General features: G+C 41.7%; 1 protein-coding gene across 1 annotated transcript; it reads right to left on the bottom strand.

Moving 5' to 3' along the window:
• Positions 1–3,249: 3,249 nt before the first annotated feature.
• On the bottom strand, positions 3,250–16,616 carry RWDD3 (RWD domain containing 3). The gene is made up of 4 exons (XM_075832185.1): positions 16,462–16,616; positions 9,218–9,687; positions 7,522–7,637; positions 3,250–5,417 (listed from the first exon to the last, which is right to left on the bottom strand). The coding sequence occupies exons 1-4, from the start codon at positions 16,544–16,546 to the stop codon at positions 5,306–5,308; spliced, it is 783 nt and encodes a 260-aa protein (XP_075688300.1). The 5' UTR covers positions 16,547–16,616; the 3' UTR covers positions 3,250–5,305.
• Positions 16,617–17,490: the final 874 nt, after the last annotated feature.

Raw genomic sequence — 17,490 nt, 5'->3', positions numbered from 1 at the left:
TCACCTTAGTAATGGAGGTTGTCAATCAGCCAGCGGCCATTACTAAGGCGGTGATAATAAAGTTTAAAAAGATACAAGCACATAGAAAAAATATTTTATTGAAATAAAGAAACAACCCTCATTAACCATTTTATTGAGAATAAAAAAAACACCGTCATTGAAGTCCTCAAATCCGAAGTCCAACAACCGAACCTGTAAAAAAAACACAAACACACAAAAATAATCAGTAACACATAAAGAAGCAAAATTATTATTCTTACCTATCCTGAGTCCAGCGCTGGAGACGCAATGTCAGCGAGCTGAGCCCTGTATCTAATCCAATCATGTGTGATACTGTCTGCTGAGCTGTGTATCTAATCCTATCATGAGTGATACTGTCTGCTGGGCCCTGTATCTAATCGTATCTTGTGTGATACTGTCTGCTGGGCCCTATATCTAATCCGATCATGTGTGATACTGTCTGCTGAGCCACTGTATCTAATCCGATCATGTGTGATACTGTCTGCTGGGCCACTGTATCTAATCCTATCATGTGTGATACTGTCTGCTGAGCCACTGTATCTAATCCTATCCATAGTTTATATGGTCGTAGTGCTATAGATATGCTATGCTGTCTCATATGCACACTTTTTTTTGGGCGGACACATATGTATTGGGGCTATTTCCCTGACATTTTAAGCCCTGAGGGTATGTTCACACGGCAGCATCCGTTACGGCTGAAATTACAGTGCTGTTTTCAGGAGAAAACAGCACCGTAATTTCAGCCGTAATGGCATGTGCAGGCGTCTTTCGCTGCGTCCATTACGGACGTAATTGGAGCTGTTTTTCTATGGAGTCCATGGAAACAGGCTCCATTTACGGCTGAAGAAGTGACAGGCACTTCTTTGACGCGGGCGTCTTTTTTACGCGCCGCCTTTTGACAGCGGCGCGTAAAAAAATATGACCGTCGGCACAGAACGCTTTTGAGCCGCATTTTCGGACGTAATTCAATGCTAAAACGCCCAAATTACGTCCGTAAATAGGGTGTGTGAACCCAGCCTTAGTGACGCCCCCGGCTGCTAGTGCTGCATTGTTGGGTCACTTAGGAGACCCAGCGATGCAGCTGAAAGCTGCGGACCGTCGGCCATGAGAAGTTTGCGGGGGGGGGGCCCAGTAAGAATTTTTGCATCGGGGCCCATGAGCCTTTAGCTACGCCCCTGGCCAAGGCTGTGGCGAAACATGTCGGGGGGGGGGGGCTCTGTGTATTTTAAAGCAGTAGGGTTATCTGATATCAATATACTAAAAGCTGCAAGTTCAGATAATATACAATGGAGATATTTGATTAATCCTGAAAAAGTTATTGCTAAATGCAGATTGAATCACCCCTCTTATCAGATCGCAGTGGAAATTTTAAAGATGTGTGGTTTAGTTTATTTATATTGAATAAAAGTTATGTTTTAGTTCTATATGTACCAGCCTATAGGTACCTGTGAAATAAGGGATTTATCTTGCCTTTTGGCAAGTCAGTGTTAGTTGGTATTGCATCTCAATACCAAAAAAGTAAAATAACCTGAGCTGCAATACCAAACACATACCTTGTATGAGAGCAGTGCTGTGTCTGGTAAAACTAGGAACTGGAACTTTGTTCTTTAGATTGGTCGGGGTCCCAGTGGTAAGACCTGCCCCAATCATACATTAATGGTATACCCTGGGCATAGGCCATCTGTGTTTAGGACCTAGGAACCATATTTTTGTAAGAAAATCTATTAAAAGTGGGAAACCTACTGAAAAAGTCCTTGTCAGCTGTCAATACTGGCATGGTGCTGTTCCTCTGTTATTTCTCCTGAAAATATATGCATAAATTGACAACTGTTACCATTCTCCTTGTCAATGGGGCGTGTCCTCTGGTACTGTCCAATCAGTGCTGACACTATCAGACACACCCGTTTTAGTCTACAATAGTGCTCAGCATTGCGATCATTGTGTGATTATCACAGAGCATGCAACGTATATGTAGAAACCGAAAGGCATCAGGACAATTACCGTACTCAGATCCCAATATGTTATTTGTTCCCTGTATGTCTGTATATTTCATTGTGCGATTTAATAAAATAATTGGATATCCGTTCTCGAACTTCACACAAGATTGCTTCCTCATTCCCGTCATCCACAGAAGATTGACTGGAAGGTTAAAACACTATCTTTGATAGCATAAAAGAAGGACATTCACTTTTATGTTCTTTTTCAACAGCCGACAAGCTGTACTCACATCACCTGCCAGAGTATAAGGTTATTAAAGTATGCCAGATTAAGCAGAAAATCTATAGTCAGTCCTGGAGTTGTACCTGTCACCCGCACAGAACTTTCCCATTTGAGAAAAATTGTAGATATGGCTTTTCTTAAACAAACTGACAGTTATTCACTTACAGAAACAATGTAGGTGGCTACCTGTTAAGAAATATGAAAGATTAAAGCAGGTATTATTTCAGACACTCACAAATTGATTAAAGAAAACTCACTGGCCTGTCTGGCTGACAATTTCCTCAGCGTATACTCAATGAAACATCTCCCCTATAAAGATAGAATTACATTACAGAAAATTGTTTGAGAGTCTGCCAAACCGGATCTACCAATCTGTCATGAATAGTATCCTACGGAGAACAGTCACCCGCCTGCTAATTGGGAGATACGGAAATAGCCAGATTGTATAGCATCAGCTGCTTCAAGAGCTGAAAGCCAAGTATGAGTTAAACTGATGATCGGCATAACAGGCTAAATTCTGACCCCAAATTATTTACAAAGATCCCCAAGTTTTTTTTTATTTTTCTTCCATCAAGGGGTTTAGTCAACAACAGATTGTAATAAATACGCTGTTAATGTCTGATAGATACGGGTCCCACACATATCCAAAATGGGGGTCCCCCAACCCCATCCGATCCGGCGAGGTGTGGATATGCATTCACTGTATCATGACACAACCCCTTTAAAGACTCATATGGCTACTTTCTTACAAAAACAGCATCACACCTGTACAAAGGTTGTTTCTGGTATTGCAGCTCAGCTCCATTGAAGTAAATGGGGCTATGCTGCAATACTACATACAACCTGTGGATAGGTGTGGCACTGTTTTTGGGAAAGAGCAGCCAGGTTTTTCTAATTCTGGACTACCCTTTTAATCAGAATTATTTGATCAATTTTTACATATAATCGTGACATGTATGTAGTGAATTACTTCATAAAATTCAAATCACAATTACATTTAACCATCATTGTAAAATGCTAAAACATGTTAAAGAACCTTAACGAATGATTGAAACCATCTCAACTTATCATATCCAATTGGTCTGGTACAGCAGAAGGATATCAATCCCAATGATTTGAATGGGGCCCCTGGCTGAAAGCACCAAGGCCCATACATTCTAGGGGTGCACCCAGCTTATGGTTCCCCACTTGTGAATACTTTTGATACGTCTTTATGACATGCCAAGAGCTTTAGAAAACTGCGGCGGTACGTAACATATATAAAAAACATACAAAAAAATTAAACAAAATCCAAAAATGACCACTTTCATTACACCTAACAAAAACTACCTGGGATCTATCCCAATAATCTATTTACTTGTCAATTTCCATATGTTGGGAGCTCCGGAGATGACATTGAAAATGAATCCACTAATAAATAAAGTCATGTTCAGTAAGGTATTAAACTATTTTATACATCAAACAATTCCTTGAAATAAGCAGGGCCGTCGCTACAGATGGTATGTAAATTTCTTAAATAAATCACTTCTCAAAACTAAATGTAATTTTAATTAAAGATGACAAATCTAAGACTCTATGCGCCGTTCTGAGAACATGAATGGAGGAGACAACAAAGTATATCACGTCACGTACACTTAACCTATGATGTGAACTTCACATGTTAGGGAGCTTTCAAGTCGGGGTACAACATAACCAAGAGGATTTGTTTATGTAAATGGGGACCCGTCAGTACGGCTATTCTTCTATATTATTTTCTATGTGTATCATGCATCATCATTCAGAAAGAATTTAAAAAAAAATCATAGTAGTGCTGAGAACGTCTATTCTGTGTAAGGTGTTTCTTCCTATGCCAACCGCGTGATGCACTATGATGGAGTATCATGTACAAGTAACTGTATATATATTTATACATATGAGTAATTGTTATATCTATTTATATGTAATTCATCAAGTTCGGAGAATATGTATGCAATGTACACGGGTTTACTAACAAATTATTTTTATTTATATGTATTATAGGAATTACAATGGAAAGACAGATCGCTGGGTTTATTAACGTTTTCATTGAAATGTACCGCTCCTGTACCGGTTTGTGGAAAGTAAAAAGCCCAGAATATTGCAATCGTCGGAAGAAGACTGAGGCTTTTGAAAAGCGAAGAGAAGTTAGTAAGAAGTATTGTGGTATATTCATACAGGGCAGCTACGCTTTGTAAAAGCATACAGCGTGCCCGCCCTGTGCGCCGAGGAGGATTCCTGACAAAAAACTGCACCAAATTGTGGTGCAGTTTTTCGACCGGAATGTCCGCTGCAGAAGACTGCACCAAAAATTTTTTTTTAAAATTCATGCTTACATAACCATCGTGACGCGTCCCGCCGACCGGCTTCCTGGGATGACGTTTCATCCCATGTGACTGCTGAAGCCTGTGATTGGTTGTAGCAGTCACAAGGGATAAAATGTCATCCCAAGTATAAGATTTTATTTTTTTCTGAGTTGCGTTTTTTTTGTGGCGGAATCGCTGCTTTTCTGCCGCAAAAAAATGCAACTTCTGCTATTGGTTGCATTGAATTCAATGGGGGAAACTCGCAACAAACATGCAGCGTTTACGCAAATACAATGGACATGCTGCGGATTAAAAAAACGCAGGTAAATTTCTGAAAGTTTTTTCCGCTCAGCATTTACGCAATGTGTAGATGAGATTTGTTCAAATCTCATCCACTCTGCTGCTGCTGTATTATGCTGCGGATTTTCCACAACGAATTCCGTTGCGGAAAATCCGCACTATTTACGCTACTTGCGAACTGACCCTTACAGTGGTGAGACCGTATTTACGCCTCCAAGGAAAATGTTTTGGAAGAGGAGGATATATTTGTTTCTTTTTATATTTTATTTTGCTAATTTTTAAACTTTAGTATCTCTTTAAAGAATTATATAAAAGTAAATAAAATACAGGACAACCTAAGAGGCCCCCTTTAAACAATCGGAAAATTTTCATACAGATATTTTCTCTTTGGTGTTTGTTCAAAATGCATTAATTTCTTCTGTGAGGAACATTTTTTTTACTTTTCAAAATAGACCCATTACAAATTCTGTGAAGATCTTGGACAGCCCGGCCATTTCAAACTCTTTCTCTAATTCACTAATTGATGAATACTCCTTTACTTCAAATGCTGGAAATCTGCAACACAAATGAAAAACATTTGAATTGTTTTATACGAAGAGAGATTATTAACATTAAAATTATTAACAGTATTAAAAAGGTTGTCGAATGAAGAGAATCCCTGTCCATATGGACATCGGAGGGGGGCTCTCCCAATTGTGGCCTCCCTCTATGATCAAGAACGGAGAACTGCTCTGGTCAAGCCGATCCCGTTCAGGCGGCCTTGAGCCTTTCCTATATTACATGGCTGAAATGCACAACTGGCCATGGTGTCCCCTGCCAAAATCAGCTAATTGTCCCAGCGAACAGATTTTGAATCTCTGATTGGACAACTCCTTTAAATAAACATATTTTTTTTATACTATCCACATAAAACTTTTTTTTAATATTTCTGTTTTCACAATGGCCACTACAGAAGTCACAATAGGTTGATATTTCCAGTTTTCTGTAGCCAGCTCCTTGTTTTCCCAGACATCTGTTGGGTGGCCCCCACATACATTCGTCTTGTCTAGTGTATCGAAACCTTTAGGGCTTATTCAGATGACCGTTGAATACGTCCGTGTGACGGCTGTTAAAACAACGGCTGTCACGTGGACGCATGTATTTCAATGGGGCCGTTCACACGGCCGTTGTTTCAATGGACCATGTGAAGGGTCTGTTAAAAAATAGAACATGTCCTATTTTCTTCCATTTTCACAGATCCCTCCATAGACTCAAGTCTATGGGGATCCATGAAAACGGGACCTGCACGGGGGCAACGCGGACGTGAAAAACGTTTCAGCTGTTAAGAAGGGTTCCATGTCACATTTCCGGCGGCCCCGACTCCTATTAAACCATAATAATTAAACGAGCTGTCAAGGATTAGAAAAACATGGCTGCTTTCTACATAAAACAGTGCCACACCTGTCCACAGGCTGTGTCTGGTATTGCAGCTCAGCTCCATTGAAGTATATAGGGATGAGCTGCAATACCACACTAAACCGATGAACAGATGTAGCGCTGATTTTAAAAGTTTGCAGAAAAGTTCTTCTAATCCTGTACAACCTTTAAGTTTTAGGGTACACTACTTCTGGTCCCCAGACTGGTCATTTAGGCCTCATTCACATCACGTTTTTGCTCTATATGTTAAACGCATACCCCGGAAAAAGCTCCCAAAAGCATATGTTAAACACATGTGGTGACTGATGTCTAAGGGCACATTCAGATGTGGCGAAATTGCTGTTGAATTCCGCTGTGGACAGTCCAAAGTGGAATTCTGCAGCAGCCGTTTTTTTACATTTCTTTCTATACATTTTTAGGAAACTTAGTTCAGACGTTGCAGAAAATAACTGTGCGGAAATTAGGCTGCGGTGCAGATTTTTCCCACCGCAGCATCCTCATTACGTTGCAGAGAAGAAGCGGAATTTCACTGCAGATTACAGCCTTTGCAATGCAAAAACTGAAATCTGTGGTAAGTCGGCTGTGATATCTGCAACGTCTGAATTACCTGTCAAATATGCAAATGTTGGTGCTGATTCGTTGCGTAATTGCCCCAAATCTGTACCAGCATTTGCAGCGGAAAAACTCTGCCACGTCTGAACGTGCCCTAACAGTGGCATTTGTCACTCAAAGTATTATGGGATACGTTTAACGTATACATCATGAACCCTTGTGACCTTTTCATGATGTATACGTTAAACGGATCCAATAATAGTCTGTGGGTGATGGATGCCCCTGTTAGGCATCCGTCACAGACATCAATCACAGATTATGGTATATGTGTAAATATACGTCATGAAAAGCTATTAAAAAGCTTAACTCATACACTCCCATGTTAAAAACATATACTGCGCAGTATATATATTTTTTAATATTGAATAACATTCTATTATGCTCTTCCATAGCACAAATAAATAAAAAAAAACGTATACCAGCCCGACGGAGGTAAAAAGGACACATTTTTGGCTTTCATCAGGCTAATGGAGCTTTCCTGGCATAAACGCTAAATGTGGGGCCAATATGTGATGTGAACAGGGCCTCCGTAAGTGGACCTACAGATTCCTTAGTCTGAAGGGAGTTTGTACGAGTGATGTTTTCTTTAACGCGCACAATACGAATATTATTTTACCATGCAAGCAAGTACCTTTCATGTTCAGGAGGTAATTTTATTTCACACAAAACACTGATCATTCTTTCTTTACATTTCTTTCCACTCGAATCAACATCAACTTTACAAGTTTTCTGGAGGACCAAATATTCCTGCAAGAGAAATCAAAAAAACAAAAAAAAACAAAGTGTTATTTGCTAACAATACTAAAAAACTGATTACACCATCAGCCATTCAAGGATAGAATACTGGTTACAGAAGGCACCCATCCTGGTAGAAGACACAATTCTCACAGCAATTATTTCAGTCGCAAAGTGACGGTATTCATATCGGAAAATGTACAGCACAGCTTCATTACTGTACTGCAATCCCCTTCTACAGCCCATGAGGGACCTCTTCTCGCTGCCGAGGAGTGTGTGAGTTCACCCCCCCACTGGAGTATGCAGTGGCTTCACTACTTTCTCTGTACACTGATAGCTTGTGTAATTCCCCCTCCCTGTGCTTTCCTCCCTATCTTCACTCTGGTACTGACGGCCTGTGTGATCTGTCCTCCCTGAAGACTTGGGTATTATTCTCCCTCTCCACACTGGTCTGCCATGTACAACCTCCTCTCTGCTGCTATTTTGAACACAGAGAAGGAAGGGGGAGAGAATGGAGGGGAGACAGAGTCAGGAGCAGTGTGCGGTCTGATCTATGTCAGAATAAGTAGAACAGACAGCTATGTACAGGAGTTAGACATACTATACAGAAACAAAATGGAAGGAAATTTTTTAATGTAGACCATTTAGAAAGTTGCTTAATTTTGCATTTAAAAAGCAAATGCACAATAAAAAAAATTCCATTGCAAAGGTGTCCATAGTCTTTAACAATAATGTTTGTCTCAGTATACACATTATTTCAATAGCACCACTTATTTCCAGGGGAAACATTTAAATCCAACCCTATCGGAGCCTTGTTACCGCCCCGGCTGTAATGTCCACATACACATTAGAGTGTCGGTGTATACTATTGAGATCAGTGGAATCTGCTGACAAATATCTAATGTGTACACGTTCTCATGTTAGGGAGGAAATATTTTCTTTCAATTTTTCAATAAGTGACAAAATAGGAGTGAGGGAGTTAAAAAACCCATCCCCATATGTGGACCAGAATGAGTAGGACCTAGGGGAATGGGAAAATGGATATATGTGGACATATACATAGTATAAAAAAAACAATATCTGTATCCAAAATAAATGTTACTGTTAATATTATATACTTTGTTTTTTTTAAAAAAATAAGGGCCTGTTCACATTAGCGCTCGGTTTCCGTTGATCGTTCCATCAGACCTTTCCATCGAAGGATCCCATCAACGGAAAGGCAAACAGAAACCATAGCTTCTGTTTGCGTTATCATTGATTTCAATGGTAATGCTTCTGTTGCTAATGGTTCACGTTTGTCTCCGTTCCGTAAGATTTCTGTTTTGTTTTAGGAAACAATAGCGCAGTCGACTGCGCTATTGATCCCGCCAAAACAAGGAAACCTTACGGAACGGAGGCAAACGGAAACCATTAGAAATGCAAGCATTACCATTGAAATCAATGGTAATCCAAACGGAAGATATGGTTTGCCTTTCCATTGATGGGTTCCTCCGACAAAAAGGTCTGTCAGAACCCATCACCGGAAAGCAAACGCTGATGTGAACAGGCCCTAAAACACAGTTGAAGACAGTAGTGTTTGTTTTTCAACTCACCCGAATATTACTTCTGTCCCCTTGCAGAAGAATCAGTATTATCCTTCCCAGGAACATTAGTTTCCCAGTCAGCTTGAAATCAGAAGTCCATTTTTCTACCGTTTTGACATATTTGTTCTTAGCTCTCATGTGATCTAAATGTAAAAGTGTTGTCCATGTCCCATCGTCCGTCACTTCTGACAGAAGGTGTTTTTCATCTTGGATGGAATTCCCAATTACACTGTTAAAATTCTGCTGTGTCCACAAGACCAAGTCATGTATCATGGGTTCTGAGAGATGCTCCCGGGCTTGGTCAAGTAATTTGTCTCTTAGTTCTTTACACTGTGCCCTAGTAAGGTCTTCGGAGCTGACAGAGAGATTTGGTAGGCAAGATGGATAAGTAACTGGCAGATCAAATACAAGACGTAGCTGAATTTCAGATTCCGCTATCCTCCGCACGTTGGTCTGAATCATTACAGTTATTCCATTCTCTACAAAACATGGAAACCCAATCAGCCACCATGAAATATCCTGACAGCAATAAATCAGGGAAAGATTACATTTTCCAATAGCTCTTTGGGTCATTTATCTTTGGTTAAGGGCATTAGACTCCAGATATTAATGGACAATTCAGGGTTATAAAAGCCTCACTAACAACATACTATGAAATGTTACTTCCGTCCAAGTATATTAGGAAAGACGTTTCAGATAGATATAATCTATTCACATATTTAATATATGTACTTCATACCTACCAAACCTGACCTGTTGGGGCAAACTTACCATTTAACCGAGCGTAAAGCAACACATTATGGACAAGCGCACACCCAAAATTCACAACAATATATCTTTATTTATATGGTACAAAAATAAAAAGCAAAAAAGGTAATAGCATCTAAAACCAGACAAAGACCTGGTCCATATGAGTTATAGCACAGGACCAACTGCAGCACCAACCCATGATAAGGTATAATGAATATATACAAAGCGTAGGGTCATGACAATTGTAATAATATACAAGTAGAATGAAAGAAAGCAGGAAATGTATGTCCTAAAATATATACCTAGTCTGATGATACAAGTAATTAAGAGTATGAAATAAAGAGCAAATTCAAATAATCCCCCTCAAAGTAGAAATGGGTTACAGATCGGTCTATAATGACACCACCACAACACAAAAGGATAGGCAAGCAAGTGAGCACTGCGCAGACTCCGAGGAAGTGGCTGGCGCATGCGTAGAAATACTTCAATCATAAATTAATACTACGCAGGCGCTGGTTACAAAATGGCGCATGTGTAGAGTAGAACAAGCTATCTAGGCAACAGGACGCCAAGGTGCAGATGAAAAAAATCGAAACAGCCCCACAAAGAGAAGAAAAACATAGCACTGGTAAAAGGAAAGGTGGCCCCTCATTAGGTACTCCAACCAATGAGAGTAACTAGTATACAGTCCTGGCCAAAACTTTTGAGACTGACACAAATTTTGCTTCTTCAGTGTTTTTAGATCTTTTAGGCCCCATGCACACGAACGTGCTTTTGCGGCCGCAATTCCCCCGAAAATCCACGGGAGAATTGCGGCCCCATTCATTTGTATGGGGCCATGCACACGACCGTAGTTTTTACGGTCCATGCATGGCCCGGGAGCCCGCACCGCAGAAAGAAAGGAAGGACCTGTCTTATTACGGCCGTCTTCTGCGGTCCGGGCTCATTGAAAATAATGGCCGCGGCCATGTGCATGTCCCGTGATTTGCGGGCGGCTTGCGGCTGACAGTCCGCAACCGGCCGACCCGAAAATCATGGCCGTGCACATGGCTACGGTCGTGTGCATGAGGCCTTAGTCTTCAAGTAGTTATCCTGGTTTTTAAAATGTATGGCCTATCTTTAGGATAGGCCATCAATATTGGATTGGTGGGGGTCCGACTCTCGTCAATATCGCCAATTGAATGTTTGAAGGGGCCACGGCACGCTTTATTTTTTACATGGTTTTCTTTACCCTACGTACTTGTATATGCCGTTACATTCATAGCAGCTATGCAAAGTATTACACCACTGTCCCATTGGAAAGAAAAACTACAGTATGTAAACAATGAAAAGGCTCCGGCACTCAAACAAGTGCAGCAGCCCCTTCAAACAGCTGATCAGCAGGGGTGCCGGGAGTCATCCCCCCCTCCCCCGATCTAAGGGCAGATTCACACGAGCGTTGCGTTTTTGCGCGCGCAAACAACGCGGCGTTTTGCGAGCGCAAAAACCATTTGACAGCTGCGTGTGTCATGCGTGTCTGATGCGCGGCTGCGTGATTTTCGCACAGCCGGCATCATAGAGATGAGGCTTGTCGACGCCCGTCACTGTCCAAGGTGCTGAAAGAGCTAACTCTTTCAGCACCCTCGACAGTGAATGCCGAACACAACAGCGAAAAACCTGTAAAAAAAAAAGATAAAGTTCCTACTTACCGAGAACTTCCCGGCCGTTGCCTTGGTGACGCGTCCTTGGTGACGCGCCTCTCTTGACATCGGGCCCCACCTCCCTGGATGACGCGGCAGTCCAAGTGACCGCTGCAGCCTGTGATTGGCTGCAGCCTGTGCTTGGCATGTGATTGGCTGGAGCTGTCACTTGAACTGAAGTGTCATCCCGGGAGGTCGGACTGCAGGAAGGAGACAGGAGTAATCGGTAAGTTAGAACTTCGGTTTTTTTTACAGGTTCATGTATTTTGGGATCGCAAGTCACTGTCCATGGTGCTGAAACAGTTTAACTCTTTCAGCACCATGCACAGTGAATCTCTCCCGACGTCGCGGACCGGAAATGTTTTTGCCGAGTTTGGCCGAACCCGGTGAAGTTTGCCTCGGTTGTCGGGGTTCGCTCCTCGCAAAGACACTCCGTTTGGATGCTTGGAAACAGAAAAGCACGTAGTGCTTTTCTGTTTCCACTCATCCTTTTGACAGCTGTTGCGCAAACACGCAGTTCGCACGGAAGAGCTTCCGTGCGACCTGCCTGGTTTTCACGCACCCATTGACTTCAATGGGTGCGTGATGCGTGAAATACGCAGAGTTATTGAACCTATCGCGTATTTTGCGCAGCGAACAAACGCTGCGCAAAATACACGGACTGTCTGTACTGCCCCATAGACTTCTATAGGGCATTGCGTGCTGCGCGAAAACCACGCGGTCTACACGCTGCCAAATCACGCTCGTGTGAATCCCCCCTAATACTGATGGCCTATCCTAAAGATAGGCCATACATATTTAAAACCAGGACAACTCCTTTAAAGGCTATGTACACCTCTGGAGGACAATTTTTTTATTTTAATAAAAAGGTTAGTAAGCATGCAACTTTCTAAATAGCTTTTATTACAAAAATAATTACTTTTTGAGATACAGCTGCTCTGTATTCTCTATACATAGCAGCTGTATCTAGCGCTAAATCCTGCAGCCGTCAGGTCCATGGGAATGACGGATTCAGGTCAAAGCGAACTATACAGCGGCTCTGTATACAGGATACAAAACAGCTGCATATCAAAAAGTAAAACGAATTTTTAATAAAAACTATTTCCAAAGTTGCACTAATAACACTGACTAACCTTTTTATTAAAAGAATAAATAAATAAATTGCCCTCCAAAAGGTATACATAGCCTTTAGATGGATCTTGAGTCATCTTTGTTTTTACACTGTATATTTACTTTTAACGCTCTTTGTACTAGACTATAAAACACCTTCAATAAAAGCATACGCAACATTAAGGCCTAGTTCACACAGTTTTTTGGCGCTGTTTTTGGCGCAGAAACTGCATCTCCACAGGGGAGAAAAAAAACGGCATGACATTTCTTAAGACGTTTTCTGCCTCAAAAAACCCATTGAAATCAATGGTAGAGGGAAAAATGCTGCGAACGGCCGCGGCGGTTTTTGATGCTGTTTTTGATGCGGTTTTTGGCAAAAAACGCTCATGGTTTTTTTCTTTGCCTATTGAAGAGGTAAAAAAAAATGCCTTAAAAACCGCCTAAAAAAATTGCACCAAAAAAAAGCGTGAAAAACCGCATGTGGTACAAAACCATTTAAAAAAGAAGAACGGCGTTGATTTTTCCAGCCAGAATTTTCTGCCTGCAAAAAACTTAGTGTGAACTGACCATTTTAGGGGATGTCCCACAATTAAATATTACATTTCCCTGTTAGATCAGTTTAATTCTCTTTAAATTTACTAATCTAGAAAGAATACAGGAAGCCAGATTCATACAATACCGGGTATTTGCAGCCAGACGCTTTTGTGTAGTAACAATGAGTCAGCGCAGCAGATCCGTGACCGCTTGTCCTGAACAGTTGTGTTTGTCACTGTCAAGTACACACTTTCATTTCAAGTCACTGACCTCTCTAGGCTTTGTCCTATTGAGTGTCTGAATTGCATTTTCATATTGCCGCCAGTGCACGGTCACTTCAAAACAGCCCTACAATGGCATTCTTAGCCATACTGAATAAGAACGCCCATTGTTAGGCTTCATTCACATCTGCGTCAGGGCTCCGTTCCGTCTGAGGTTTCTGTCAGAACGGAGCCCTGACTGACACAAACTGAAACCAAAGGTTTCCGTTTCCATCACCATTGATTTCAGTGGTGACGTATCCGGTGCCAATGGTTTGCGTTTGTCTCCGTTGTGCAAGGGTTCTGTCGTTTTGACGGGATGAATAGCGCAGTCGACTACGATATTCATCCCGTCAAAACGACAGAACCCTTGCACAACGGAGACAAACTGAAACCATTGGCACCGGATCCGTCACTATTGAAGTCAATGGTGATGGAAACACAAACCTTTGGTGTCAGTTCGTGTCAGTCAGGCTCCGTTCCGACGTAAAGCTCCGACGGAACGGAGCCCTGACGCAGATGTGAACATTGCCTTATATAATGCATACTACAGAACGATGATTTAAAAAAATGCTCTGCAAAAAGCCTTGTATTTAGAGAGATCAATGAAACTGACGGCTGAGAACATTTACAATAAGTAAGGAATTCTATTAACACAATAAACACCAAACACAAAAATTCCAGGGCACATATCCCAATTCCAGCTATCATTGGTTTTTAATTTCCGTTTTTTCTGTACCGTCATGGGAACATAACGAAAAGCAGTAGTGCAGAGCCATTGCATCACGGACACTAACGGCACGCAACGGAACCCATTGACTTTAATGGGTTCCGTTGGGTTTCCTTGAGGGTGTCCTTCATTTTACCAGAAGAAATAACGGAGCATGCTGCGCTATTTCTTCTAGGAATTTTATACCAGAACTGCGACGGATGTGAAGAGGGCCTAAAACATCCGTTTGCAAGTTTTTTTTCCCTTTACCAACCCATTAAACAAATTCCTAGGTTTACAATAGAGCGGTCGTCATGGTAGTTTTGTCTCCATTCTACAAGTTTCCGTCAGGATCCGTTTTTTTCAACAGAGCATACAAACGGAGCCTGTCTTATTTTCTGCCCTGTTGAACAGCTATATCCTGTTAAATCTGTTCTTCTGTACAATACAAATCTATGGCAACAGGATGATACATGATAGGGACTGGTCACATTGCATTGGCGGCTCAGTTAGAAGCCTACGTCACAGATTCCATTGATTTGGCCGAACAAAATAGCGCTATTATGTCCAGCAAAATGACAGAAATGACGGAGACCCGTCAGAACCCATTAAAGTCAACGGGTTCCCGTCAGGCGCCGTTGTTTTCCGTCGTGCAACCGATCCCAAGCTTCCAGTATTTTCATTGTTTTGTTCCTATGAAGAAGCAGAGCAACAGAAACGCTGAACCAAGACGTGAACCCAGAAGCGGGTATCCGGTTTAACATCAGCTTTCCTGTTCCATGATAAAAAATAAAAAAACAAGAGCTTCGCTTACAGTTTCCATAAAAAATGCCGAAAATAATAGTGCAGAATGGTGTGCGAGGTAAAATGATGACACCCTGATGGAAACCCAATTGAACCCATTAAACACAATATGGTTAGTCAGTTGCTGTCCGCCAAGTGTCAAATCCGTCACAGCATTGAATTCCATTTTTCCGCTCCTATGACAAAACTGAGAAACAGAATTCATAGCGCCAATGTGAACAGAGCCCAATATGTGTTCGGCCGGCAGCTATCTTATGTGTATGGCCAGCATTACACATTGTATTATTTTACTACAAATAGCAGAATTTATATGTAAAGCCGAATTCAGAGGACCGTAGTATATGTCCGTGTGACGGCCATTAAAACGAAAGCGTGTATTTTAATGGGGCTGCTCACAAGGCCGTTGTTTCAATGGACCGTGTGAAGGGTCCGTTGAAAAATAAAACATATCCTACTTTCTTCCGTTTTCACGGATCCCTCGATAGACTCAAGTCTATGGGGATCCGTGGAAACGGGACCCGCACGGGTGTAACTCAGATGTGGAAGACGGCCAGTTTGCACTTGTTCGTGTGAATCTGGCCTAAGAGTGTCAGACTTCTGAAAAGTCACTAAAAATAACAAACGAGCACAATGGAGACAGGGAAAACATTGAAGCACAGTTATTATGCAAGACATTTATCAATAGCATCACGAGTACGACGCTTAGCAAAGGAGGACTGACTTGTGAAATTTGCACAAATGAGCACATTACAAAACACATTTGCTGCAACTGATGGACTGATAAAAATAATTTTCTTCCTCCAGATGTAGCCGTCTTTATCTTGATTTTTAACGCATTAAATACACAGTGGCAAGATCCTTTATCTTGAATTTTTCAATGACTTTTCAATGGCTTTTGTGTGATATCACGCCGCAGCAAGTGATCAGTCAAGATAAAGATGGCTACATCCATGTCCACAACAGTATTTCGCACCCAAATTTTTTTTAGTTCTTAATAAATTTGTACGTTATTATCCACGTCCCAGCGAAGCATCTTTTGTTGTACATGTCACCAAAAACAAAAAGTGGCACAAGTCTTTTATACACATGGCACTCCCCACGGGCGCCATAATAGGACGCTCTCTCCCTTTGTAAAGTGTTGTTCTTATGACTGCTGATAAATGTGCCACTGAGACCGGTCTACAAGTGCGCCAGTGCATTAGCTTAGGGCATATACAATAATCTGGGGCAAATGCCTCATCACACATATATAATTGTATATACAGTATATATAACATGTGGTATTTGCATATGGTTGGAGCAGTGCACACTATAAGTGCTGCAACATTACATACTGTATTTCACCCAGCAGAAGTCTTGTGGACTGTGATCCATGTGAGATAAGAGATGATCTAGTAGTGCAGTCACCTGAACATGAGAGGACTTCACATTCCCCCGGATCACAGTATATGGCTGACAGCACAGAGATCTCCTCCAGCGCTGCTCCTGACATCTCTCCTCATGCAGCTCGTACACTATTTGGGTTTCTGACCAGGACTTCTTGTACTTCCCTTTCCGCCTGTCGTATTATAAGTGCTGTCAGTCCTGCATCGGCCACTAGGGGGCAGCAATTCCTAAGGAATGTATAGTATTGAGCACGGATAGAGATATATATATACATACACACGTAGATGAGTGGAGGAGGCCGCACAAACCTCTAGTGACGGAGAATTATTTATTAAACTTGTGTGATAAAATTGGCCATTTGTGGTGTCTGTTCACACCAGAAGACTATAGTTTAAATGGATGCTATTGCTTTCAGTGGAAGTCATATATTTAAAAAAAAATCATTCAGGGCAGTGCTTTGCTCACATCTGCATTGGAGACTATGTTAGGGGCCTCTGTCGCAGATTCGGTTAAAAATGCAGGACAAAATAGCGCAGAATGCTGCGCTATTTTGTCCAGTAAAACGATGAACACCATAACAGGGACCTGACAACCCACTAAAGTCAATAGGTTGCTTTGGGCGCTGTTGGTGGCCATCATGCAACAGATACGGCGCTTAGGAAACACCGAACGCAGATGTGAATGAAGCCTTCGTTTTTTTTATTTTTTTGCACACCTGTAGCAACGTGGAACAGAAAGGGATATGGCACTGTTCACATCTGCATCATGACCGACACCTTGGCGGAACTCGACAGACCCCATTAATAGACAATTGGGCCTGTTGGGCGCTACTGGTGTCTGTGACGCAACATTATAAACGGAAACCACAACACAGATGTGAGCAGAGCCTAGGGTATGTGGCCGTCTTGTCTGTACATGTAGAGGCAGGTATGATACACAGGTCTAATACATATCATTCATATTGTCAGTATAGACGCACTGGTTAATGCTTCATCAACTTGTTACCGGTCAGAGCAGCCAAATTATCAGCAGGTCTATGGACAACCTAAC

Source organism: Rhinoderma darwinii, chromosome 7 (assembly GCF_050947455.1).
Source record: "Rhinoderma darwinii isolate aRhiDar2 chromosome 7, aRhiDar2.hap1, whole genome shotgun sequence".
NCBI lineage: Eukaryota > Metazoa > Chordata > Amphibia > Anura > Rhinodermatidae > Rhinoderma > Rhinoderma darwinii.
Note: the sequence above shows the minus strand (reverse complement) of the source record. Positions and strands in the feature narration are given on the sequence as shown.